Source organism: Sycon ciliatum, chromosome 1 (genome assembly GCF_964019385.1).
Source record: "Sycon ciliatum chromosome 1, ocSycCili1.1, whole genome shotgun sequence".
Classification (NCBI taxonomy): domain Eukaryota; kingdom Metazoa; phylum Porifera; class Calcarea; order Leucosolenida; family Sycettidae; genus Sycon; species Sycon ciliatum.
Genome location: NC_088643.1, coordinates 53,559,777 through 53,587,740, shown reverse-complemented (window position 1 = coordinate 53,587,740; position 27,964 = coordinate 53,559,777). Strand labels below are relative to the sequence as shown.

General features: G+C 48.3%; 1 protein-coding gene across 1 annotated transcript in view; it reads right to left on the bottom strand.

The window, feature by feature from the left end:
* LOC135805537 (mucin-2-like) overlaps nt 1–27,964 on the bottom strand; it is a 98,772-nt gene that overhangs the window by 43,085 nt on the left and 27,723 nt on the right. Inside the window, exon 14 of the mRNA XM_065319590.1 lies at nt 26,158–26,285. Coding sequence (XP_065175662.1) covers nt 26,158–26,285 — 128 coding nt within the window. The remainder of the gene's footprint in view (nt 1–26,157; nt 26,286–27,964) is intronic.

Here is a 27,964-nt window from a genome sequence, read left to right as displayed (position 1 = left end):
TACGACGTGACTGCAAAAGAACTGGTGAAATGAGATAAGGGCCCAACACTGATGCGAGGCACGCTAAAGGTTGAAAAAAGGCAAGGCACCCCTTAGCGCCAAAGGGAGACAGTTTGCTAGGAGGAACAATAACTTAAGCAATAATGAAGAACCCTGCCTACGAGTATTCCATGGACGATGCCAGTCCAGTAAAAGCATTTACAAGGCCAGATCTTTCCACACGTCCACCAAGAAGCGCTTCTCAACTCAATACGGAGTGGCACAACGAGAGAGCTAGGAAGCTCAGGGCCCTACGCTATGCTTTTTTGCCTTGATGACCTAGACAAAAAAAAGCATAGGGATGTTACATATTCTTTAAAAAATTCCTTTTTTAAGACATAACCTGGGATTCGAACCCGCACTATCGCGCGCCCTGCATGCATCCCCCGATACACTTCGCATACATACTAATTCTTCCAAGTTGTTTCACATTGTGATCTTGCATTTGAAAGCCCTATTTGAATATGCATTGTGGCCAGCCGTCTTTGATGGCACGGTACGGTAGGGGATAGGTACGGGACAGGTACGATCGACGGTAATACGACACCGTCTCCTGTACCGTACCGCACCATCAAACACAGCTGGCCACATACACCTGCCCGCAATATTCAAATAGGGCTTTCAAACGCAAGATAATAACGTAAAGCAACTTGGAAGAATGGGTATGAATGAGAAGTGTATGGGGAAATGCATGTAGGGCGATAGTGCGGGTTCGAATCCCAGGATATGCCTGAAAAAAAAGGAGAATTGAAAAATGTATAACATCCTATGCTTTTTTCCCGTCAGATACGGATAGCGCCAGGCGTGACACAAACAAACAAACAAACAAACACACAAACACCAAATTAAAGCTGTGTGGACCCTGGCTAGCGCCAGACGTTACTGAAGTAACGTCTTCTGCATAGCTACGGGAATAAAATAAAGTTATCAATCCTGATCTTCACAAATGGTTTCAGATTTTGAACACTCCCAGATTTTTGGATATGTGTCTTTGTGAGCGAACCAACCATTCCCCCCCCCCCCCCTTACCAATCCCCCCCCCCCCCCCTGATGATGATACCTGGCATAACTTGGGCTGATATAAGCACACGAGCAAGAAGCGTATACAGTAAAACCTGTGACTACCGACCACCCCTTGGTGCCAGCAAAAGCGGTCTTTAGTAGCAGGTGGTCTTTTGTTAGAGGTTTGCAACGTGCGACCATATTTGGATCCCAGTATATGATATGCATATCAAAATGCAGCTAATACAATTCCCCAGGACTTGCGCAATGCCATTCTTATTTCAGGTCAAACAACACTTGGAGAGAAAGACGGAGAGATGGAGAGAGACAAAAACGAGAGAGAGAGAGAAGATTAAATTTTTGCAGACATCAAATTCAGCTGCTACTTCTGAAGCCAGGAGTCAAACGTTCCCTGTGGAAGTTTCGTTTTGCGCTGGGCTTCAAATTTGTTCATCCGATCAATCGTACCGACTATCCTTGTTGTGACTTCTCGATTGTTCGAACGCCATCCTTCAGCATCAGGACCTTGCGGTGCTGCTTTGTTTCTGGATTCCTTGACGCCATCGTCGATTCATTTGTATGACTGGGGTGACAGAGCCGCTCAGTCTTCGTTTCTCCTCCGACTAGTAACATCGACCAGAGAGCGCTTTCGATGCGCTCTCAAAGACGTTTCCTATCATGCTTATTCTTGACAGCGCTTGAAATTCTGACCGGTGTAGTGCAGTCCACACCGACTCCACAGCCATAATGGCATAATGCCATTAATGGCGTGCGTTCATTTGTTCAGCTGTAGTATCGAAAGATTCCTTTCAGGACCATGGAAAATCAACAAAATTTCAAGAAGGAGCTTCGAGCAACATTAATTTTTGATTTCCTACATCACGGTCGCTAGTTACAGGTCAAAAATCGTCTTTGGGACAAGAAAAGGCGGTCGCTGGTCGCGTTCAGCAGGTAGAGACCGTCCGTGCCTGGCCAAGTGGCCGGTAGTACCAGGCTGGTCGCTAGTCACGGTGGTCTTTAGTTACAGGTTTTACTGTAATCGGTTGTGGCGACAAATGCGATAAGGCCGGCTGCAGGGACGCCATAGGCATAATGTCGCACTCGCCCCAGCGCCAGCCTTTGGCAGTTCACGGCACAAACTTCAACAAAGCCCCGTGAATGCGTGCCAGGGGAAGGCTAGACAGCATGTCTCTAGACATAATCATTGTATGAAAAGCCAGTCAATAGCACTAAAGAACGAGAGCCTGTTTCAAAGTTCGGTTTCACTCGCGCACCGGGCACGAGCTGGCAGCACAAACAAACGCCGGGCACGAGCTGGCAGCACAAACAAACGCCGTACTCACACGAGACCGTTGGGCCAACGGATGGCCACAGCCATCAAAAACAGGAACGAACCCATCCACGGCTTCTTTCTCTTGCTAGCTGTGCTGCTGCGTGCATCCAACTGTTCTGCAATTTTTCTTTTGCAATTTCTGCGCTCCGAGCCAGGAGAACGCAGGACAAGACGAGGGCTGATAGTAAAAGCCCAGCGAGTGCAGATGCGATGCACGGACGATGAGAGCTATTTCGATGTCGAAAATTAAATGAACGAGCTCGAAAGATCATAGAGAGCGGAAGGGACGATCACAGATCTAGCTGGTTTATACGAAGCAGAGAGCAATGCGAGAGAGAAGGATAAGATGATTAGTGAGCTAGAAGTACTCCAGAGGGAATTTGACGAAGCGACGGACTTGGCGTTTGAAATTGTAAGAACAATTCACCGCGTGCCAGTCGCCTCAGCTGAAACGCAGCAGTATACCGGTAATTTGCATCAACAGTGCCGCGATGAAGCCAGGGAAGTCGGCGGCTGGTGGCCAGGACATGTTTACAGCAATGAACTGTCCGCAGGACCGCTTGGGTTTGAGTCACAACCGGGATTGCTGGCTAGATCGCTACAACAACGAGACGTGAACAGGTCCGCCAGCGGAGATGCAACAAATGCAACTGATCAACAACTACGTTTTGACACGGATGACCGCACAGCAGTAACACTAACAGGGCATTCAATTATTATTTCAACAGCTACTGGTACCATGGTACTGGTGGTACCATCCCAGAGGTCACTAGCGCAGCGCTGTCCAGTCCAACATTGGCCAGTATACAGATGGTTCTGCAACAGTAACCATGACAAGTGCCACTACATGTACCAAAGTAAGTGCCAATGATCATGATGATGGTGTGAGTGTTCTTGCTAGGCCTGCTCCTGCAAACACAACTACCTCAGGCAGTAAATCTAGTAGTAGTTCTAAGTTTACTGGTCCTACATTACCCTTGGGCAGTACTGGCAGTAGCAATGTTCTGCCAAGCAATTCTGTACCCTCAACCAGTGCGCATAGTGTGAATACTGCAGTGAATACTAAGTACAGTGTTGGTACACAGGCTAATCCACACTCTTTCAGAAAGCCTCCAGTGTCAATGGCAGCGCCCCAGTCATGTATCCAGTGGCAGGCACCGCCTATGAGCACAATGTCAATGGCTTCTACAGGTACTAATGTATATGGGCATACCCACCAACCACAGATGTCTTCCGGGTACATTCAACAGCCAATGGTTATGCAACACCAACCAATATTGGAGATCAAATGTATGCAACAGGGCTACCTCAAATGCAACAAAAACAGGCTTGTTCAGAGCCATGGAAGCAGCTACAACGAGTTGGCATACCGATATTCAGCGGTGAAAATCGTTCGTTTGAGTCATTCCGAGAAGCTTTCATGGCATGTGTAGATAGTGCACCCGCCACCCCACAGTACAAGCTGTTGCAATTGGGGCAGTATTTGGCAGGAGAAGCACTGACAGCTATCGAGCGATTTGGCTACTCACCATCAGCCTATGACGCAGCTAAGAAGTTGCTAGAGCGCAAAGCGGTGAGCGTCGCCATGTGGCTCTACATATTGAACGCACACAGCCACTTGACCACCTTCACTGGCTTCGGCAATAAGGCCAGACCAGGAGAGTCTCTTCCTGGACGGCGATTTGCTCGCTCCGGAGCGTCCACCATCCATCCCATTGCCTGCCCTCAGCGACCATCTCACGTACACGATTATCAAACGGGAGTAGGTTGATTTTGGTAGGGTACTGGGAGAGCTGGCATTTGATACGAGCATGGGTCCGGACGGTGGGTTCACCCTGCAGGGGACGGTGGACCACATCACCCTGGTGCCAGCTGCCATGTCCTCGTCATCCCGTCTAAAGAAAGTTGTAGACTTGACATTGTGGTTGGAGGCTTTCTCAGCTTTCGCCCACGTAGCCCTCCACCACGACCCCGGCAGAGGTCCAGAACTATTCAAATATCAGAGCACAATCGTCAAAGCAGCTGCACGCTATACATTCGGCGCGTGGTCCGGCTTTGACATGTCGTTCCGTGCAAGAGCTGCACGCAGTAAATACAGCCTTGCCACCTCAGACCCGGAACTCTGGGCGGAGTGGTTTACCAACTCCATCCTGCCTCCTTGCCGTCACTGCAACCGGCAAGGCCACTTAGCAGTTTGCTGCCCCGTGCCCGTAGCCTAGCTTCACTGTCTGAAGGGCCCGCAGCCAAACGCCCCTTTCCGGCACCCGAGAGCACCTATTCCCTCTGATGTTGGAGGGTCAGGCCTACCAGTGGCTAGGCCTGTCAGCGTCCACACGCGCCACATACGCGACAGCCTGGAAACGACTGCACCAATTCTGCAAACTAGTCGGCACCAAGGTGATTACAGACACCATCATGCTGGCGTTTGTAGCCTACCTGGCACGTCAACATGCCGCGTCAACCGTCCGCTTGTATGTGACGGCGATCCGGGCAATTGCCAAAGAAAACGGCAAAGATCTCTCTTCGCGAAGAGTGGACCTCGCAGTTAAAGGAGTGGCACGTGCACAGGCCAACCGAACTAAGAACGCCAGTAAGCCAATCCTCCGGCCCCACATGGCAGCTATGCGCAACACCCTGATTCGGTCTAATCTCAATGCTACCGGCCGAGCCATGGTATGGGCAGCTTTTTGCCTGGGCTTCTTCGCCTGTCTCCGGGCCAGCGAATACACTTCCACAACCGCCACAACCATGTCAGACGGTGGCCTCTGAACAAATGACCTCTCCGTCATGCCGCAGGCAATACAGGTCACAATCAAGAAGTCCAAGACCGACCAACTCGGCAAGGGTCACTCAGTCCGGCTCACAACCACCAACTCAACGGTTTGCCCGGCCAGAGCCATGCATACCTATCTCTCCAGACGCGCCAACCTACCCAATAGACCACTGGTCGTCGAAAGCTGTGGCAATTTCCTGGCTGCGCAAAGACTCACACGTCTAATCCGTCAGCTCCTGAGCAGCGCAGGGTACCCACCGAACCAGTATTCACTGCACGGCCTCAGAGCCGGAGCCGCAACCACAGGAGCATTGAGCGGCTTCACCGAATCCGAGATCATGAAACTCGGCAGATGGCGAAGTGCCTGCTACAAGCACTATGTCCGCTGTGAAAAGTAACTGTTCACCGTCCGCAGGCGCGCAAGCACGCACAGCCACACCCACATACACGCACCCGCATACACATACACACGCACACACACACACACACACACACACACACACACACACACACACACACACGCATTCACACACGCATGCATGCACGCGTACGCGCACCCGCACTCTGACACCGTGCAAGCATGCATGCAAGCAAACACGCTGCGCACCCACTGGTACGTCCACTCGCGGACGCACGCACTCACGTTCTAGCACTGACTGTGCACGCACGCTTCTGATACTTATGAGAAGCTATCTGCTCCACTTATTTGCGGTGCTATTGCTCTCACCTATGGCAACATGCCACCCATGGCTTTTGCCGACTACATCCGATTCAAACCCTTATCAGTGTCACTCAGGGAATACAAACAGGGAATACAAACATACGAATGGCCCGCATTCGAACTACATACATGTAGCTGAAGCACTTGAATACCATACTAAGGTCATTCAGCTGACCAACGCGAAATTTGGGGGCACTCGGCGGCTTGGTCTGATTCCTAGCTTGTTGGTAACCGGCTTGAGATTTCAAAGGTTGCTATGACAACGTACAGTCATGCGCAGGGCCACCCAACATGCATTTGGGGGTCCAGGAAAGACAGAAACGCGTTGCTAGGCAACAGCAAAAGCGCTCGGCGAGTATCACGCTACTCATGCAGCGCGCACGTTGGCGTAGGGTATCACGCTACCCTTGTGCTGCGTTGGGTATCACGCTACCCTTGTGCTGTGGGGTACCACATTGTCCCTCCCTGGAATCAGACCCGTGCCCCGGATACCTTGCGCTGGCCTCCTGACGGCCAAACTCAACCAACTTGTGCTCTGTGACTGGGGTTGTGCATGTACTAGCAACATAACGTGGCCCAGGTCGACAGACTTTCAATTAGCCAAGTGAGCTACTCAAGCCAGGGTGCATGATCACTATTCTCAGTACTTATTGTCCATGCAGCAGTCGGGTTAAACAGCATTCTGCACGATGGAAGCTGATACTCCAATCTCTACGACAAGCACCCATAAGTAATAGAGTGAACTCTTCTGGGCCCACTGCTCTCAGCACTCAACAATGAACTCTGTGAAGCATACACATCCTGCATCTCTCAAGCATACGCTGTCTTTACACTGTAAGAATTCGCAGCACGCTGCTTGAGAGGATAGAAAGTTGCCATGGCCGAAGTCGAGCAAACATACTGGTGATTACTGGCCTTGACTTACCTGGATAGGCAGTCAGGAGAATGCGTATTGAAGAACGTCATAGCCATACAGTCAAACCATGAATGTACCACACACACGCACACATGCATACACACATCCACGCATGCACGAGCATGAAAGCACACAAACGCACACACAAGCAAGAACACACGCGTGCACGCACACGTGCACCGATGTACGCACGCATGCACATCCATACATACAATCAAATTTAAACAAAGACTGACAACGTGATGGTATATCCAATGTGATTCGAGGAAAGTACAGTAAATCCAGTAACAAAAAGGCCTGGGCAGAAATGCTAGTGAAGGACATGAACACGGCCGTCAGTTTGGGCCTGGACGCTAGTGTGGGCCCAGGCGCTAATTCGGATATGTAAAACCAAACTAATTTTCCCATCATGCCGCACTGCTACAGGTACGGATAAGGTTAGTACAGCATACTATACACTTAGTTATACTGCAGTACCGTACAAGCACTCGGAGCTGTGCATGCACTGCACTGCCTACTGGGCCTGTGTTTACACCGAGCTGGGCTACAGAATGGGACAAGAGTGTTGACACACGGCAAGTGTACACGGGTTGTGGGGTCGTTTTGCTGGGTGGGCGCATTTACGGGCGTTTACGGTATACACTTCTGACTAACCACCTCCCATTTGCAACACACAACAATCGTAGGAAACGCACAAATACAGGCGTGAACACATATGCCGGCAATTCTGGAGGTGCAATGACCGTGCACGTAACAGTTAGTTGCTGATGTTTTAAGACTCAGACCTCCTACAGTAGAGATTGATACGATTCTCTCATAAACATAGTACATGACTAGATCGGCAGGAAACAGAACCAGAGTTCGGCTAGGTAACATTAGGTGGCGCGGTCTTAAGAATGACCTACAAGCGTACACGCTGCATAACCAACCAGGAAGGTGCCAGGATCTGACGACCCGGACAGTTTTCCGACCCCCACCTCCGATAGACCCCTGATAGGGCAACCGATTACAGGAAACAGTTTTGATGACAGCAGGAGAAAACCAATGGCAACTTGAGGTGAAAACGGGACACACACACACACACTCACACACACACACACAGTGACACACGCACTTGTGCTTGCTCACTGGCAAAACTGGTCACGTCGGTCCCCAGAATTATTATTATTCACACATATCTGCCGGATGAGTACGCGTGGCCCATGCACCATGGGGACCCACGAATACAAACCAGCATATGTTCCCTCAGCAATACAAGCAAGCAAGCAAGCAAAGATGAATGAGAGCCCAGGCAGCGAAAACAAAACGAAGAGAGATGAGGACATAGGCAACGAAAACAGTTCCAAAGCGTAGCCAGGGATTGAATGTGTGCATATGGGTACGACAGTTAATACGTCCCCAGAAGAGGGGGAAGAATCTCAAAACGAATCTTAGAAAGATGACTCAAGTGGTTATTCAACCATCTAAAGACAGACACAGCCTGAAATCACCAAACTCTGGGTGGACATGGACCTATCCCACTAACTCTCTTCTTACGGGGTCACCACACCTCAGTAATTGGATGGTGACAAGGTGCAGAAAAGAGACTGACGGCATCAGGGTATATATCCCAGGATCCAACTGCAATTATCCCTGCCCCCAGTGAAGGTAATACGTTCTACTAGTGCGGGCAGCTCAATCTGAGAACACACACACGGACATGCACACACACACACACACACACACACACACACACACACACACACACACACACACACACACACCACCACCACCACCACCACCACCATTGGACCATTGGACGCCCATCGCTGGAGGCGATGATAGCGATGCTACAGCAGAAGCCATAGCAGCTTGTGCTGGGATTGCACCATTCAACAGCTTGCAAGGCTGAAGAATTGACCGCCACTATTCAGCCTGGTCTACACTACACAGCTATGAAGTGGCTTTTTCTGGCCATGTGTGCGCATGCAAAATGGTTTTGCACCCGAACACACGTATCAGTGCAACAAATAAACATGTACGTCAACGTGGTGAAGAATGCGATGTTTCCACCAATATGGTGTACAGGATAAACGGTGTACCAAATGCCTCGCAAATACGACCCACAACCATAAACTGCAACCCTCACTTTAATTATGATTTAATTCCCGTAGCTATGCAGAAGACGTTACTTCTGTAACGTCTGGCGCTAGCCAGGGTCCACACAGCTTTAATTTGGTGTTTGTGTGTTTGTGTCACGCCTGGCGCTATCCCGTATCTGTCCCGTACCGCACCGTACCATCAAACACAGCTGGCCGCACTATTCAAATAGGGCTTTCAAACGCAAGATCATAACGTGAAGCAACTTGGAAGAATGAGTATGAATGCGAAGTGTATGGGGGAATGCATGTAGGGCGATAGTGCGGGTTCGAATCCCAGGTAATGCCTGAAAAAATGGGAGAATTGAAAAAATTATAACATCCCTATTCGTTTTTTGCCGTCATCAAGGCGGTAGATGGTGTCGTATTACCCTCGACCGTACCTGTCCCGTACCTGTCCCGTACCGTACCGTACAATCAAAGACGGCTGGCCACAACGCATATTCAAATAGGGCTTTCAAATACAAGATCATAACGCGAAGCAACTTGGAAGAATTGGTATGTATGCGAAGTGTATCGGGGGATGCATGCAGGGTGATAGTGCGGGTTCGAATCCCAGGTTATGTCTAAAAACAAAAAGTAGAAATTTTTAAGAATTTATAACATGCCTATGCTTTTTTTATCTAAGTCATCAAGGCAAAAAAGCATAGAGTAGGGCCCTGAGCTTCCAAGCTCTCTCGTTATCCATTTCAGAGTTTGATGCATTCAATGGTGCAAGCGCCCAACTTGGCTGGAATGCTCTCTATTTGAACTGCTGGTCAAGTGTGGAGAATGTATTGATAGTGACTGAGCAGCTGGTCTAGACAATCAGCACCCTGCGCAGGAAGGACTGCACGGTTGACCTGAGTACTGCAGGCATCTACCGTGCAGTAAGCAAGTGATGCTACTGCACAGCAGCCACTCCAAACGCTGCACTACTGAAGCGAATCAGTACCACCCGCACACGTGCCTGAGCCCCCCCCCCCCCCCAATCCTCTCTCTCTCTCTCTGTACCGAAGCAGAATGTGGCAGATAACGGTCGTATCTTCCTACTAGTACCGAGAGTCCAGAAACAAGAGTATGCAACTGTGATCTCTTTTCTATGGGCCAGATGCGCGGCGCGCTGCCTTCATTACATCATTCAGCTGCAGTCCGCGCACTGCGGAAAATCAAACACCGCGCTTTCCCTCTGGTTTGAAATGAATTTTCGTACGGAACTGGAGTTCACGCGCCAACATTTAGAGATCGCGTAGGTACTGGAATGAATCGAGCAAAAACGGATGGGCTCGTACGAGAAATTGTGGGTTTGAGTGCATGCTTTCAGAGCGTGATGGAGGCAAGTTACGTAATGAAGGCAGCTCGCCGCGCGCTGGCCTATAACCACAGTTGCATACTCTTGTTTATGCACTCTTGCTAGTACTACATAGACCTCAGCCGGCGGTGTTCTAGTTGTAAACATGCTAGACTAACGATCACAGCTGATTGCTTTGCTAATCTCCAATTCTAGAGATACTGGATCAGAAGTTGAAGTGAATCACATCGTTAAAACGGTACGGTCTTGTTAAGCCATAACATCACCATGATGGTTGTAGAGGTGCAGTGGGGAGGCTGGTGCATTTACCCACTTGTATAGACGAGGATAGCAGTCATTTCGTAGATTAGCGAGCGTACATCGCTCTCTCTAATTTCCATACACGGTTTTTTTGCTTGCTTTTCTCAGTGATATTCGTTGGCGGTCTTCCTCAGCTCTCCTCTTCTCTGCGCTTCCCGATCCGAATGCGCACTTTCAGTTTCGCCATTCGTGTCGCACTAAAATTGTGATACGATTCATCAACCGTTTGTGTTTCGAAAGGTCCAAAATCTTGTACCGCAGTCACACCTGAACATGCACAGGGGCTTCTTCTGAGGCGCCATGCCGTAGAGCGGCGAGTGCCTCCCAGCCCCACTCGCCACCAGGAAGCAAGCTTCACACTTGCCACATGATCGTTGCCACGGTTTGACCCAATCAGAGCGGTCACAGGCTGGGCCTGAACCTCTGATCATGCCCTGCCAGCCACGTCTACTACCATGCACCGCGCTGTACACCCCATCACGTGATCATTCATGCCCTCCTACCATTTGTAAATATACTCATTCAGGCCCTAGGGCCTGAATGAGTATATTCACACATGGTAGGAGGGCATGAATGAATGAATTCACACATGGGTATATTCACACATGGGTATATTCACACATGGGTATATTCGACATACATGCCGTGCCATTCAGGCCCTTGACCAATCAGCACGTCCCTAGAGCGTGTGGAGGTGAAACTGAGCACGGCGGGATGAAGGTATAAAAGGCAGGTACTCCTAGGGGTGGTGGTCGGGGACGTGGAGGACTCAGCTTGTGAGCTTCAGGTCCGTACTCTCTCTCTCGTCGACGGTCGAGGGCTGCGTGAGGGCCTGAATCAACAAAGCCCGAGAGAATACGGACCTGAAACTTCACCTTCCTTGAGATGCCCTGAATCAACAAAAGATGAAACTTCACCTTGGTTGACATGAAACTTCAGAACGAAACTTCAGCGTACCGTGCGCTCGAGGGCTTGCCCGAGAGCCGAGAGCGCACGGAGCTGGAACTTCAGGACCTGAAACTTTGTGAGCTGAAACTTCAGAACGGCTTGTGAGCTTCAGGTCCGTACTCTCTCTCTCGTCGACGGTCGAGGGCTGCGTGAGGGCCTGAATCAACAAAGCCCGAGAGAATACGGACCTGAAACTTCACCTTCCTTGAGATGCCCTGAATCAACAAAAGATGAAACTTCACCTTGGTTGACATGAAACTTCAGAACGAAACTTCAGCGTACCGTGCGCTCGAGGGCTTGCCCGAGAGCCGAGAGCGCACAGAGCTGGAACTTCAGGACCTGAAACTTTGTGAGCTGAAACTTCAGAACGGCTTGTGAGCTTCAGGTCCGTACTCTCTCTCTCGTCGACGGTCGAGGGCTGCGTGAGGGCCTGAATCAACAAAGCCCGAGAGAATACGGACCTGAAACTTCACCTTCCTTGAGATGCCCTGAATCAACAAAAGATGAAACTTCACCTTGGTTGACATGAAACTTCAGAACGAAACTTCAGCGTACCGTGCGCTCGAGGGCTTGCCCGAGAGCCGAGAGCGCACGGAGCTGGAACTTCAGGACCTGAAACTTTGTGAGCTGAAACTTCAGAACGAAACTTCAGAATGAAACTTCAGAACGAAATTTCAGCCGTACCGTGCGCGCGGTCGAGGGCTTGCCCGAGAGCGCACGGAGCTTACTTCAGAACGAAACTTCAGCCGCTCTCGGGCCTGAATCAACGATACTGCCCTGACATGCATGTCTGATTCTATACTTCTTTTTGCTACTTCGCAGCGTTTCACAGTAGAAGCTCCGGCACACAGATGGTAGAGACCAGCAACTGCTAGTCAAGAAGGGGCACAATAAGGTTTCAAACAAACTTACTTGAAAGAGCAAGTAGCGCCACTATCCATAGCCATAAAACGCCGCTAGGGCTCGTGGCCGGAGCCAGGAGCCCACGCATCCCTCCCGTCTTCGTGATTCCCAGACTTATTTTACTCAATTTACTAGGAAGGCAAAGGCGAGTGCACTTCTTCAACGCGAACACTGCTGTTCAGAAGTATCACAAAGTGCCGAAGCCGCACTCGGAGAATTCAGAAACAAAAGCTGGAGAAAGGGAAGTATTGCAAGGGCGGCAAAACGTACTGGACGAATGCCTGCAGTGGAAGATAGTCGAAATAACAAGACTACCTCTACAAGGCTGTTTCAGCAGGCGCGTGCACCGTATGAGTTTTTTGGTGTCTGGAAACCACCTTTTTTCGGGCAATCTTGCCGAAGGAAAAGCGTGCCTACTGCCGTACTGGATTGGTTATCCTGCATACGCGTCGATCGACGGGCAGTTTACAGTACAGTGATTATGTCCTTATTTCGAAGTGAGAGAGAGTTGCTTTGCATGCTGTTCAAAATACATTATTCTCTCTTTCTTCAGTAGAGAGTAGCCACAGAGAGATCGATCTCTAGCTCTGGTTCGCTCCTGGATTGGCGATGACATTCAAGAAATCCGTTTAGTCTCGAAATTTGAGCCAAGCACGCGCGATGCAAGTCAGTTCAAGGATATGATTGACGATAATTATCTCCTTCCAAACTGTTGACTCAAATCAAGATGATAGCCGTTCGTTCTCGCTCATGTGCGCAGCAGAGATGTTCGTCAAAACGTTGTCGACTGGAAGACGTAAAAATGTGCGTCCATGATCCACTTGCGCTGCTTCAGAACGAATCGCTGCTCCGGCCGCGACTCAAGGACGCGGTCGCGGGGCTTCGCTTTTCTCCCGAGAGCTTCCATCGAAGCAAGGTCCATAACTCTTCATTGAAATCATGTGGAATATTGCCAATACATGCCGAAAACTTCGTCATAAGAACAGGAAGAAAGATACGTCGAATGTAAGCAGTGTTTTGATGTAACAAACATGCCTGCATGTAGTGGACTAGTGAAGTACCATAGACATAGTGTTATACATGCCGGCTTTGAGTATCAAAGCCAAGTTAGCCCACGCGGGCACATGCGCAGTGATGGTCTCATGATGCATATCATTAAAGGGGAAGTTAAGGCAAAAATTAAAATTTCACCAGTTGTAGTCTTCGGGGTGCTGAGTCGAATGGTCGTGGTCCGGCCGAGGAAGCTGAGACGCTCCCTTCCTACTTGAATCCCAATCGAACTCGCGCACTTCCACCGAAACTGGGTGACTGCGCCCTACTAGATGGGGATTTGTATGCAAAATGTCACTAAAAGCGCCATTTCGTTCTTATAAAAGCACGGATGACCGCGATTGGCCCATATGTTGTAGCCTTTTGGACGCTGAGTCGATTGGTTTTGGTCCGAAAAGGCTGCGATGCAGCGTTCCTCCTTTATTCCCAATCGAACATGGTTGAACAAGCGGTCACGTGCTCCTGCGTACGCCAGTCACCTGGTCACCGTGCCTGCAGGGTACAACTTACTAGCTTGTTTGACCTTTTTTGGGTGCAGTCCTGTCACTCGAGTTGAACCTTGGTGTGAAAGTTCTCGCCTGCTGGCGTGGTGACCAGGTGATTTGGGCACCCAGGAGCACGTGACCGCTTGTTCAACCATGTTCGATTGGGAATAAAGGAGGAACGCTGTGTCGCAGCCTTTTCGGACCAAAACCAGTCGACTCAGCGTCCAAAAGACTACAACATATGGGCCAATCGCGGTCATCCATGCTTTTATAAGAACGAAATGGCGCTTTTAGTGACATTTTGCATACAAATCCCCATCTAGTAGGGCGCAGTCACCCAGTTTCAGTGGAAGTGCGCGAGTTCGATTGGGATTCAAGTAGGAAGGGAGCGTCTCAGCTTCCTCGGACCAAGACCATTCGACTCAGCACCCCGAAGACTACAACTCGTGAAATTTTAATTTTTGCCTTAACTTCCCCTTTAATTATTATTCTGTGCCGAGTATGATCTGTAATTTGCATTTTTGCACTGCTGCTACTGTTGCCTTTATGCGCGCTGCAGTAGCTAGTTGAATGCAGTTTGGTTTGTCTTTCCTTTGGACAAGAAGTGCTTTCCGTGTCAGGCTGGTAATTTCTCGTGATATTTCAAAGAGTGACAAATGTGAAAAAAAGATAATGGCAAACCCCCCAACTAGGTTCTATGTTTGGTGTGCTGGTGCGAGCAAGTTTTGCAAGCATATTGCAATGTGGAATACATGCGTGTGTATACATAATAATTATTATTATTATTACGCTTGGCCACAAGGCCTAGCGGGCGTGTGCACGCACACTTGGGTGTGCGGTAGCAGGTGCATGCATGTGGGTTAATTATAAGTTATAGACTGTAGTCTATATGTAGCCTGGGCGGCTAGGCCTATCAAACTTTTACGGGTTCAATAATTAAAGGGGAAGTTAAGGCAAAAATTAAAATTTCACCAGTTGTAGTCTTCGGGGTGCTGAGTCGAATGGTCTTGGTCCGAGAAAGCTGAGACGCTCCCTTCCTACTTGAATCCCAATCGAACTCGCGCACTTCCACCGAAACTGGGTGACTGCGCCCTACTAGATGGGGATTTGTATGCAAAATGTCACTAAAAGCGCCATTTCGTTCTTATAAAAGCACGGATGACCGCGATTGGCCCATATGTTGTAGTCTTTTGGACGCTGAGTCGACTGGTTTTGGTCCGAAAAGGCTGCGATGCAGCGTTCCTCCTTTATTCCCAATCGAACATGGTTGAACAAGTGGTCACGTGCTCCTGGGTGCCCAAATCACCTGGTCACCACGCCAGCAGGTGACAACTTTCACACCAAGGTTCAACTCGAGTGACAGGACTGCACCCAAAAATGGTCAAACAGGCTAGCAAGTTGTACCCTGCAGGCACGGTGACCAGGTGACTGGCGTACGCAGGAGCACGTGACCGCTTGTTCAACCATGTTCGATTGGGAATAAAGGAGGAACGCTGCATCGCAGCCTTTTCGGACCAAAACCAGTCGACTCAGCGTCCAAAAGACTACAACATATGGGCCAATCGCGGTCATCCGTGCTTTTATAAGAACGAAATGGCGCTTTTAGTGACATTTTGCATACAAATCCCCATCTAGTAGGGCGCAGTCACCCAGTTTCGGTGGAAGTGCGCGAGTTCGATTGGGATTCAAGTAGGAAGGGAGCGTCTCAGCTTCCTCGGACCACGACCATTCGACTCAGCACCCCGAAGACTACAACCGGTGAAATTTTAATTTTTGCCTTAACTTCCCCTTTAAGACAAACATGTGCATGTATGAGTACATTGACTTTTGCACCCTCTTTGCAAATACTTTTTGAAGTGCTGGTATGTAAAAGGTAACCCGTACCCATTTTATCCTGCTACCGGTTATACATGTACATGTCGATCTACCAACATTTCCATGTAACATCGTCCCCTCCCTCCATTCCTCATTACATGTACTCTTATTTCTGTCCTTCTACCCCTGTACCTGGTGCCCTCTCAGACGCGTTTGTGCCGGCATGATCTGATGATAGCAGTCGGACGAGCCCCGCATCTCATCAGCACCAGTGTTCATTGGTGCCCTTCACGGTGCCCCCTGATGTTGAGTCCCCCCCCCCCCCCTAGCCTCCTCCCTAACCCTCGCCGTTATCTCCGACGGGATGTTCGGGGATGCGCATGTGCACAAATACATACAATGTAATTATACAGTGGGTCTCCAGAAATTGTTTTACCAACTCTAGAAACCCCCTTTCAAGACTCGGTGCACGCCACTGGTTTGCCCCCCGCAGTGGTATGCCACAGGACAGAAAATTCGTCCGCACTCACAAGCTGGTAAATAAATCAGAGGCCGCAATGTTCCACTGCACGCAACGAATTGGGTCCATACAGTCACAGACACAGGTTCTCATCATGGCCAAGTCGCGGATCCGAAAGCAAGAGGCAAGGCAGATTTGAGCGCGCCTAGGCTATGGCATGGTTGGAAAACGCGGCCTGCCCGGCCCTCCCATGCCAGGACAGCCCCTCAAAAATAACCGGAACAGATAAGGAGTAACGGCTGCTGGACCATGGTTGACGGGTTTCTGACCCTGCCTGTGTACGTGTCTCCTGTCTCTTAGTCTTACCATCTTCAACGGCAGAAGGTGCAATGAATGAGGCAAGCGAGAGCACCCCTTGGCCCTTCGCACCTGCCTACTCATTGGTTTTGTGCAGAAAGGAGAGCTCTGTGCACCATACCATACACACGTGCCATACTATACCGGTAGTGGAACATACATTAGACATGGTTAGCATTTTACCGTTCACGCTATTTTCGACGGTCGGCGTGTAGAGGGCGAGTCTACTGTTTTTGATGTGTTTTCGAGACAAGGTTAGCAGTTCGGCTTCTGAGTCCTGACTCCTGACGCAACGATAGACGTGTGAGGTAACCCTAGAGACTAGTTGGAATCTTACCGTTTCGTTCTCCCGCTAAAAAGAGCTTTCTTTCGTCGAAACGGTACCAAACCGACGTATTTCGGGTTTGGGGTACGAGTGCCGTTAACGCGTTGGATCTAGCGCGTGAACTGTAAAATGCCATGTCTACACACACAAAAAACGGTGCAGGCCGACCCCAAACCCGAAACACCGTTACGTCGGTTTGGTACCGTTTCGACGATAGAAAGCTCTTTTTAGCGGGAGAACGAAACGGTGAGATTCCAACTCCACTACTTTGCAAATCAACCTTATCAGTCCAAAAACAACAAATAACTCCAAAGCACGAAAAAGGCCAAAAAACTAAACCAAGAACATGTGCAATAACATGTTATTTAGAAAGACAGGACAAGTGAATAATTAGTCAGTTCATGATGGTCTCCGACGGTTACGTCGGCAAGCGAGCCTCCGCCACTGCCAAAGCAGCGTGGCCGTGGGCTCCGCAGGAGGGTGCAAATTTCAAACTAAAAAAAAGTAAATTTTTTACGCCTGCAACCGCGAATGCACATGATACAGGATTTCAGAAGGCTGAAGGAAATCCTGCATCTAACAAATGCCATAACATGAGAATAGTTCTCACCCCTCTTCTCAGTAAGATTCCAACTACATGACTATGATTGTACATTGTAGGGTTACCTCACACGTCTATCGTTGCGTCAGGACTCAGGACTCAGGACAGAAGCCGAACTGCTAACGGCGTGTCTCGAAAACACATCAAAAACAGTAGATTCGCCCTCTACAAGCCGACCGTCGAAAAATAGCGTGAACGGTAAAATGCTAATCTACTGTATGTCATAACAGACCCTTGCTGTCCCCGACAAGGATTACACCTCTCTGTCCCCAAGGTAGCACCATAGATTTAGTCCTTTCTACAGAGAACTCAGTGTCAACGTGCACGGTTGTTCCGTCCACCATAAGTGACCACTTTACCGTCCGTGCTACTATGACCTTTGCTGTACAGACGAAGAAGTGCGTGCGTGCTCCACCAACACGTAAGCTGCACAAAATCGATATTCCGCTATTTCGCGTGGACCTTAAATATTGCTTTGCGCAAGACTTCCCCTCTGATGCCGATGTCGACACTTACTGGGAGCTCTGGCACGATCGGTTTATGACTGTGTTGGACACATATGCCCCGCTTGTACAAGGGGCAATGAAATCTGCAGAACCTGTGCATTGGTCAAACCGCGACATTTATCAGTTGGACAAGAAGAAGAAAAGGTATCATCGCCTTTGGCTGGCCGACAAAGGAAATGTTCAACTCCACCAGCAGTACTGGAAGGTTCGAACTCAGGCAACGAACAAGTATCGCCGTTGTAGGAATGAGTACTTCGCACGTCAATGCCAAAAACATTCCAGAAACCCCCCACCAGATTTGGAAAGTCATCAATACCGTCACCGGACGCGGGAAGCAGAAAACCGAACCAACCTGCAACATCGAACAGGTAGCCAACGTGTTTCATGACATTGTGACGGATCCAAAGCGCCCATCATGCCTAGCCTCTCCCGTCGGCCCACTTCCATCGGATAGCCTGCACACGTTCCAGCCAGCCTCTTGTTCCGTAATCTACCGTCTACTAAGTCAAGTCAACCCTGCGAAAGCAACGGGCAGCGACGGTGTCCCAGGATTCCTCCTGAAGTCCTGTGCTGAGGTCCTCACACCATCTGTCACCACACTCTTCAACCTGTCACTGAAATCTGGTGCAGTGCCTGCCGGTTTCAAGTTGGCGGCTGTAAGCCCGCTGTTCAAGTCTGGGGATCCGTCTCAGTCGACAAACTATAGGCCAGTGTCGCTACTTCCGATTTTGTCAAAGTTGCTGGAAAAGCTGGTGCAGCGGCAGCTTGTACGGCACCTCGACCACACTGGCTCGAAAACCGCGGCCTGATATTGAATGAACGCAAAAGTCAAGTTCTGTCCATCTGTGGGAGGGATGCGCAAACCAGTATCGCTGTAAATTGCCATCAGACCCGCTTACCTGCTTGTACTGCGGCCAAGTACTTGGGCTTAACCATCACCGAGCAACTGACCTGGGACCACCATATCCACGATGTCACAGCGAAGGTGAACAGGAAAGTCGGAGCATTGTGGCGAGCCCGGCGATCCCTTTCCCAGAAGGCCAGGGTCCAATACCTAATATCCGTTGTGATGCGCGACCTATTATATGGAAGTGTGGCCTATAGCACGTCCCTCTCAGCTTTCGCTCTAGGGAAACTCCAACGTCTTCAGAACCGTGCCATCCGCGCTGTGTTCAGCCTACCACCCACATCTTCGGTAAGCCACCAAAGGGAGAGCATAATCCCTCCGCAAAATCGAGGAGACACAACACCACCGACTACTCGATCTCATCTGGCGCGGCCTGAACGGCCAATGTAGTACAGCGCTTTCAAAGCAGCTGACGCCCGCAACCACGCGGCCCCAACTCGACATCAAGCCAACGCCGGGCTCATTCTCCCGCTGGCCAGGACGAATACAGGTACTCGCCGACCGTTCTTCCGTGGACCTGCGCTGTGGAACACTCTGCCAGCCAGTGTACGTTCCTGAAAAGCCGTGGCCGATTTCGCAGCAGCCGTGTACCCGTACGCTCTCAGGCCATAAACGTTTTTAAAAGAAGAGAAACAGTGACATGCACCCCCCCCCCCACACACACGGACAGTATGTATAGGCATATAACGAACGATCTTTTCCTGTTAGCTCTGTTTGTCCAATACATGAGATAAAACGTTTTTCTTGTTGTTTTTCCTTCTCCATGTAGCTGCTTCCAGCATGGTAAACGACAGTACCATGGCCTTTTCAGATTTTCATTGTACCTATTTGTAGTACCTCCCGTGATCAGTATTTCCACTTGAGATAATATCCACCCCAATGCCTCATTCTTAGCATTCTTTTATTCGCTTCCATGTAATTGGGCTTATTGCCCGTTTGGTATTGCGAATTCAAATAAAAAACAACAACAAATTCCCCTTTCTTTTCCTCCTACTCCACGTGGCTCCAACTGCCTCCCAGTGTTAGACAAGCTCCAGATATGCCTAAATTCCGTACCCTCGTCAGACAGCACTTCAGTATCTCCCAGTAAACAAAATCACAGTCACCACTTCCGCTGCATAGCTCGCTGAGCATCCCATTGCTTTGTAAGCTGCTAATCCCTTCCCACTTTGTGTACGTGCTCTTAATTTCTTTTCTTTTTTCTCTTCTTCCGTGGTTGGTCTCACCCTCTCCTCAATTCAATTGGCTGTCTTGACATGCCACGAGGTGCAGAAATAGATAAAAAAAATAATAATAAAAAGATGATATATCAAAATACCTCAGGGCTTAATTTCAGAATATTCTGTGACTAGCCCACAACATAAATACGCAAATAGTAATTGGAAAAAAGTTGTTAGCTGACTGTGTAGCACTCTCGTACAAGCAATCACCATAATTATTCTGGTCAATATTCGCACGATGAAGAAGCCAGTTTCAGTTCAAACCAAAGCATTAATTGTGTCTGTTGTACTTGTACCACTATACCTACACTTCTTCATCAATAGAATTGCTGTGTATCTATCCACTTTGCCATGTGCAGACTAGCAACAGTCACAAACTGATAGTGATATTATGAGATTGCCACTGTGTGCGTCATACACAGTTCATGCCAATAGTTCATTCATTGCAACCAACAGGATGACACACTGTATTCATGATGGTGATTTCTCGTGCTTCTGTGGCTGCTCGTACTCAGACGTTTGCACGTATGCTGCCAATATTGCTTGGTAATCGCCTGTGGGCGCCGCTGCAAGGCCAGCTTCCTGTTTTGTGTCGCTCAGTGTGGGAACTGTAGACGATTCATACAGGTGTTCCTGGCGTTCTGTTCCTAGAGCTTGATAGACAGTGCTCCCAGGGTTTGCTGGTGAGGCATTGCCTTGAGCACGGGATCCCCTGTGGCAAATACAGATCACACCGATATGATGTCTCCATTATTCTTCTGATGAGAACACGTACAGGTATTAGACTACAGACATATCCAAGATGAGTTTGGATGCTTTTTGTAGCTTCATTATGTCCAATTATGTTTTTTTATTTTTATTTTTTTACTAAGGCCACAGCTTCCAATCATGACATGCAAAGCAGCGGTGCAGCATCGCAGGCATGAATCGTGGACGTGGTGACGGGGTCTGATGTGCTCCACCGACCTAGGGTCTCGGCTTCACTGCACAGCAAACGCGTCGAAAGAAAACGGGGGCTAACTAGTAATTATCGGGAGATGGGGGGGGGGAGAAGAAGAGAAGAAAGAGAGAGAGAGAGAGAGAGAGAGAGAGAGAGAGAGAGAGAGAGAGAGAGAGAGAGAGAGAGAGAGAGAGAGAGAGAGAGAGAGAGAGAGAGAGAGAGAGAGAGAGAGAGAGAGAGAGAGAGAGAGAGAGAGAGAGAGAGAGAGAGAGAGAGAGAGAGAGAGAGAGAGAGAGAGAGAGAGAGAGAGAGAGAGAGAGAGAGAGAGAGAGAGAGAGAGAGAGAGAGAGAGAGAGAGAGAGAGAGAGAGAGAGAGAGAGAGAGAGAGAGAGAGAGAGAGCGAGAGAGAGAGAGAGAGAGAGAGAGCGAGAGAGAGAGAGCGAGAGAGAGATGTTGAGGTGCTGACTAGAACAAGCCTGATCCTCCCATACATTTCCTCATTCGTGATCATGGTCATAGACCGATAAGTTGAATGGATAAAGGCTTTTGAGTAAAGAGAAGAAAGCAGTGAAATTTGAGCACCAACATAATCTACTAGAAAACATATTTTTTTGCAATATTACGGATATGCAGACTGGGTACGCCATGAGCAAGCATACGATGCAGCTTCTAAATAGTGGCGAGGACAGACTGGATCCATGAACCAGTGACAAGGAGCAAAATCCAGGAACTAGGGCCGTGCCACATTCGAGTACCATACTCTACTCCTGGTACACAATGATTACTACATTATCAGATGATACAATCACCGGAGCGTCAACATTACTTCGATAATTCGTTCAACTCCTAACAAGCCTTCCTATACCATGAATGAGCTTTACCCAAGGATATGCCTACACTGCCATCCACCGACTGTCACCTCATAACTCTATTTATTTATTTCTCAACAACAAATGGGCATATTAGGCAAAAACCTGATGATGCAGCATCATGTTTCTCAGCTTCCATGGACAATTCAATGTGGAACATGGAAAACAATTCTGAACTGCATGCACCACAATCCCAGCATTGGGTGTACTACTACTACCTGTTGGGTGGCTGGTTAGTTGCAGAGGAAAGAGACACTGCCCTAACTTCTTGAGTATCTTGCGTCAACTTGCTTCTCTGGGCTTCTCCAGACACTGATTACAGAGTAAAGCACATATCAATATTCAACCGTGTGAGCTAGACCATCGTAGACTGTTAGCATCTTCTATTCACAATACAAGCTGACATTTTCATTTGATCTGCCCTCATGAATGGCATTCTAAGCTTGCAAGAGATTCTACAATCGAGTATTCCTATTGCTGAGTGCATTTGATTTCTCGAAGAGCACACTACAGTGTAATGAACTCGAGAAGGACAAGAACACACTGCCGTGCAATTATAGAGTTGATATAGATGTGACTGTCTGAGTATCTTACTAATAATGGAAAGTGCTCAGCTCACCCTGTACTGTGACTGACCTTGCTTGGACTGTGTGGATCTTGGTAAGCGGTCGGAAGCACCTCCAGACGCAGGCGGCGATGAACTCCCTGCTTGATCATGCGACGGCTTTCTCAACCGTGGAGGAGTTGGTGATTGGTATTGTCCCTGTTTGCTCATTACGTTCAAATCCTGGTAAACAGTCGATGCTGTAGGTACACTGCTGGAAGCGTTGTCTGCTACTGACCTGCGTACATCTGGCATGAGTGATTGGTATTGCTCCTTCTGACTTCCATCTCCCACTGTTTGATACACACTGGCAGTGTTTGCAGGCATTGGTGTAGAGTATGGTGTCCTGTTGTCCATGTTCTTTCGTTGAACGTCAGGAATGAGTGTTTCGTATTGCTCTATCCTGCTTGCTGGTGCGGCCTCTTCATACATGGATGTAGGCTTGGGTGACGTCATGCTCTTGGTAGGTACTCTCTCAGCCTGGGCAGGAGTTATACTTTGGTATTGCTCTGTCACGCCAGCAGGACCCAGCGGTTCGTACATATTGGTAGACGTTGGAGCAGCAACTTGTGATGTATCCTGTTCCTCCTTCTTGCCTAGTGGAGCCATCTCTTCGTATACGGATGCACCCACTAATGCTGGAGACACTGCAGCATCAACGGCATTCTGTTCCTTCTTCTTTTCCAATGGAGCCATCTCCTCGTACACATATGCGCCCACTAATGCTGGAGACACTGAAGCAGCAACTTGTGATGTATTCTGTTCCTCTTTCTTGCCTATTGGAGCCATCTCTTCGTACGCAGCTGCACCCATTAACGCTGAAGGATTTGAAGTTGTTTCGGTTGATGACGTCCCCCTCACTCCCGCCATAGGTGAGTAATATGGTGTATTCTTCTCAACAGATGCCGGACCTATATCATGATACAATATTGTTGTGGCGATTTTGTCACCTGCACTGCCACTGAAACAGAAAAGGAAATACACGTAGATGGATGGTGTACACTGGGCAAAACCTACCATTACAAATATGAACAAAAGAGAGATTTTCCTGAATTGGTTTATCCAAGAAAAGCTACAAGTCTGTCCTTACACAACAGCCCCCCCCCCCCCTCGCACATGAAAGCCCACGTACTTATTTTTCGATTTTTTCAGCTCACACAGCGAACATGCGGCCACTAATCGATCGTTCGAGTGCTCTGCGCTCCCATACATTTTTTGTGCCAAGGCAATAGTGGAATGAACATGGGTGAACACATTGTTTCCCCTACGGCCCATTGTCCTCCTCGTTGCTCACTATCATTCATTCTGGCTTTGGAAAATTTATTTTTCATTACTATCAGGTTCAGCCCCATTTCCTCTGTGCTGCACTGATGAGTCCACAAAGGACGAAACAGTTCTGTCCGCAGATTGAGTATTTCGCTCCTGCTCTTGTAGCAGTTGAGCACTCTTGTGTGGGGTAGTGCCTTTGCTGTTTGCGTTATGCAGAGCTAACTGACTTGTCAGTTTGGGCACTCTGGCAAGGTACGTTCGGGCCTGGTTTAAATCTGGCTTTGGAAAACTTATTTTTCATTGCTATCAGGTTCGGCCTCATTTCCTCTGTGCTGCACTGATGAGTCTACACAGGCCTAAACAGCTCTGTCCGCAGATAATAAATGTACTTATCTATTTTGCTCATCTAACTATCGTTATGACGAAGAGAAAGGCTGAATACATGCGCATGAGCACCAAGCACCTGCCGTCAACATTTATCGTACACATATAGCAATCCTTGATGCCAATGTAACCACCATCCAAATCATTTGGAACTTGAACCCAGCTCTAATGTAAAAGATGATCATTCGGTTTATGATTGTTTAGCGTAAAAATGTGAAGTGCAAGTGTAATGCATATTGCAGCAAAACCGGTTGACATTCTGTTGTGCAAATGTGTGTTTTGCTTGGGCAGGCTGGGAGTGACAAACAAGTTTCTATTTCTTACCTTCTGGTCTCTTGGGAGCCCGGTGAGAAGGTAGATTCCACCATCTCCAATGTTGGTTGATTAGACAGGGCATTTTTCATAGGTCGTCTACCTTCTTCTTCTTCTTCTTCCCTTACTGAAGGCATGGGGGACAGTACACAGGAGGAAATGTGACTGAAAAGTGCAATCTCCATTGTGTACCAACTACCAAGACATTAGTCTGCACAGGTGCCATCATGTGCATGTCTACAGTCTATGTCATGCCTGTGTTTAGAATTAGAACCTGTGTTTAGAATTAGAACCTGTGTTTAGAATTAAACCTGTGTTTAGAATTAGAACCTGTGTTTAGAATTAGAACCTGTGTTTAGAATTAGAACCTGTGTTTAGAATTAGAACCTGTGTTTAGAATTAGAACCTGTGTTTAGAATTAGAACCTGTGTTTAGAATTAGAACCTGTGTTTAGAATTAGAACCTGTGTTTAGAATTAGAACCTGTGTTTAGAATTAAACCTGTGTTTAGAATTAGAACCTGTGTTTAGAATTAGAACCTGTGTTTAGAATTAGAACCTGTGTTTAGAATTAGAACCTGTGTTTAGAATTAGAACCTGTGTTTAGAATTAGAACCTGTGTTTAGAATTAGAACCTGTGTTTAGAATTAGAACCTGGGTTTACTTGGTCCGGCTCATTGCAATTGTCGCTTATCTCCCACGCACTTTTTGACACGTAAAGCCCAGTTCAATCACGATATCTAACTTACTTTTGCTTGGGAGGTTGTGATGGCAAGATCAAAGGAGGCACCAAAGAAAAAGGATCGCGACTAGCGCTTTGAATCGCGATGTGTTCGACTTTTTGGGAAGTGGGAATCTGTCTGTGTGTCCAAAAAAGTCCAAGCGCAGCGACCCGAAGACCGGAACTGTGGTAGGGGCAACTGACATCCTGGAGAGCGTGACAGGCACGCGTGCACGGCAGAGGAGTATGAGCGTCATGCTGAAGAAGAAAGGTGTTTTTGATGCGATGCGCCCGGCCGACGTGTATGTTCCGTCGCTTTGGGGACCTAGCAGCAGCATTACAAGAGTCGTGGTCAGCGTATCCAGCGGAGCGTATGACAGCTGTCTGGAGAGGCCTGTATTCCTCATTCGAAGGCTTTGTTGAAACACACTGTGGCGACACACAGGTCACACTGCCCACGGTTCCTTCAAGCACCGAAGTGACAGCCACAACTGTTCCTTTCCCATTGCTGCCATACGAGAGGCTGAGAAAGCAAGAGATACTCTACCACTGTACCAGTCTACGCCAGCAGCTAGACACCAGCAAATGTCAGCTCATGTAACGGCGCGGCAGCTCGAGTGATGGAGAGTTGAATGAACTCTGGACCTGTAAGAGTGTGAGTGCAAGGACGCGCTCCTTCGCTGATTTGTTTCGTGCATTTTGCTTACCTTGCTTCCTTTCTTCGACTCGCTTCAACAGATTCAATCGCTGAAATTTTTTTCTTGTGGCGGAGAGTATTCATGTATCATGCTTCCTCACTATGCCTATTGGAAATTTCACAGAGCGGTAAAAAAACTCCTGTTCTTAGTGGCGATAGATAAGCGACAATTGCGATGAGCCGGACCAAGTAGAATTAGAACCTGTATTTAGAATTAAAACCTGTGTTTAGAATTAGAAGCTGGGTTGTGGCGCAATCTCGGTAGGCACTCACCAGTTGAATAATTCGACAGAACCACCTGGTCATAGTTGTCTCTAGCTTTGATTGAGGAGAAGCTACTTCTGATGCTTGGCGATGTGCTCTTCCCACCTGCCACTGCGGATTCATTTCCACCTCCGGTCCTACAAAGAGGAGAGGGGGGGGGGGGCAGAAAAAGTGAAACATTATTTTATAACAATGTTATCAATTTTTCACTACCAATTCGACATACGTGAAACTTCCTAAGCTGGCTTTGTTTCTAATCACAGCATGGATGACGGTAAGGAGGCCTGAGAGTTGGATTTCGAAGTGAAGATCTCATTTCTGTGTGCTGTGGCAATGCAGGATATGTCAAGCAGTTGTTAAAAGCTCTTGAAGCTCTCTGTACTAAAACTATTCATTTGCACAAGCCTAGTCTATGTAAGCAAAAGCGCATGCTGTAGCTAAGGTATTCTCATAAGTGTGCAAATGTATGGAGTACGGTTATTCATTGTTCCAACCAATGTTTAATGTTCTAGCACAGTTTTTTCACTAAGAAGTAATAGTTTTCTTCTTTGGGTAAAAGGGAGATTAAGTGGAAGGATAACATAATTATATCTTACATACCCCCCCCCCCTCCCAGGCATAGTGGGATGCCGGATGGTCTAAGACCAGGTGCAAGTCCTGATTGGAAGCGGAAGAATTTTTCCAGCCGTGTTGCGACCCACTGTTATTTGGGAACTCCCTTAGTTGTCGTCACCCGTCCTCTATAGTTTTACCTCGTTCTGGCGCCCATTTCCTTAAATCCCCTCTCTTCAGTTTATCTGTGGAATGGAACAAACTTCCAGAACACATCCGCTGCGTTCAGTCCTCTGTCAATTTTCGCATTGCTCTAAAGGCTCATTACTCTCAGCATAGATATTCTCTGACTGGAATTCCGAACTTTTCCGTTTGAGAATTTTTTTTCCTTGAAATTAATCCTTGCTGGGTTTTTTCATCTAAATGTCCCGCTATTATCTGCAGAGGTGATTTCTTCCCTCGTCGATTTCTTTCCTGCTTTTATACCTCGATATTTAGGTACTTGTTTCCCCATCGCGCGAAATCACGCGACACCTGTACATTTTCGATCTGCGGGATGAAGATGACGACGTCCATGCATCAGGTATCAGGGGGTAGTAAGATACTGGCATATTACTACTCCACGCCTCAAATCGTGCTGTCAAGCGTATGCGGGGGAGTGTAGCATGCCATCCCTTACACTTTCCAGCTCAGGGTTACCCTCGCTACCAATGGACGAAATTTCAGGGTCACAGCTTGCGCAACGGCTTTGTCCTGTGCGAATGGCCACTCGACATACTCAGCACAAATTTTCTATTGCATGCATGCACAAAATGTTCAACTTTCGTATTTTTGGCGACTTTACCACCGTCGTGGAGGCTGGTTGGTGAGGAGCAGGTAGCCATCCCTTGTGGAATCAAACACATGGTTCCACAGTGTGGCTGATTCCGCAAGAGCCAGGTCCGTACGAGGAACATTCGCTTTGTCTTTTGCCATCGAAGTAAGTCACTTTTCTTGTTCTCAGTGTTTTTTTACGTTCAACGTTTCCGAGATTTTTGAATTATTCACTTTTCATTCTTTCATACTTTATTTCTTCATGTTCACTGCCTCACTTGCCTTCTGATCTGGAGAATGTGACGGAGGTGACTGTTGGTTACTGCCTGGTATAACGGTTGTCGTGCTGTTGCTGTATTTCCGTCCTGCTCGCGACGTTGTAGATCACAAACAATTTGAAATCACATGAAGTGTACTTACCGTCGTGCGTGCGGTATTAGGAAACACTGTG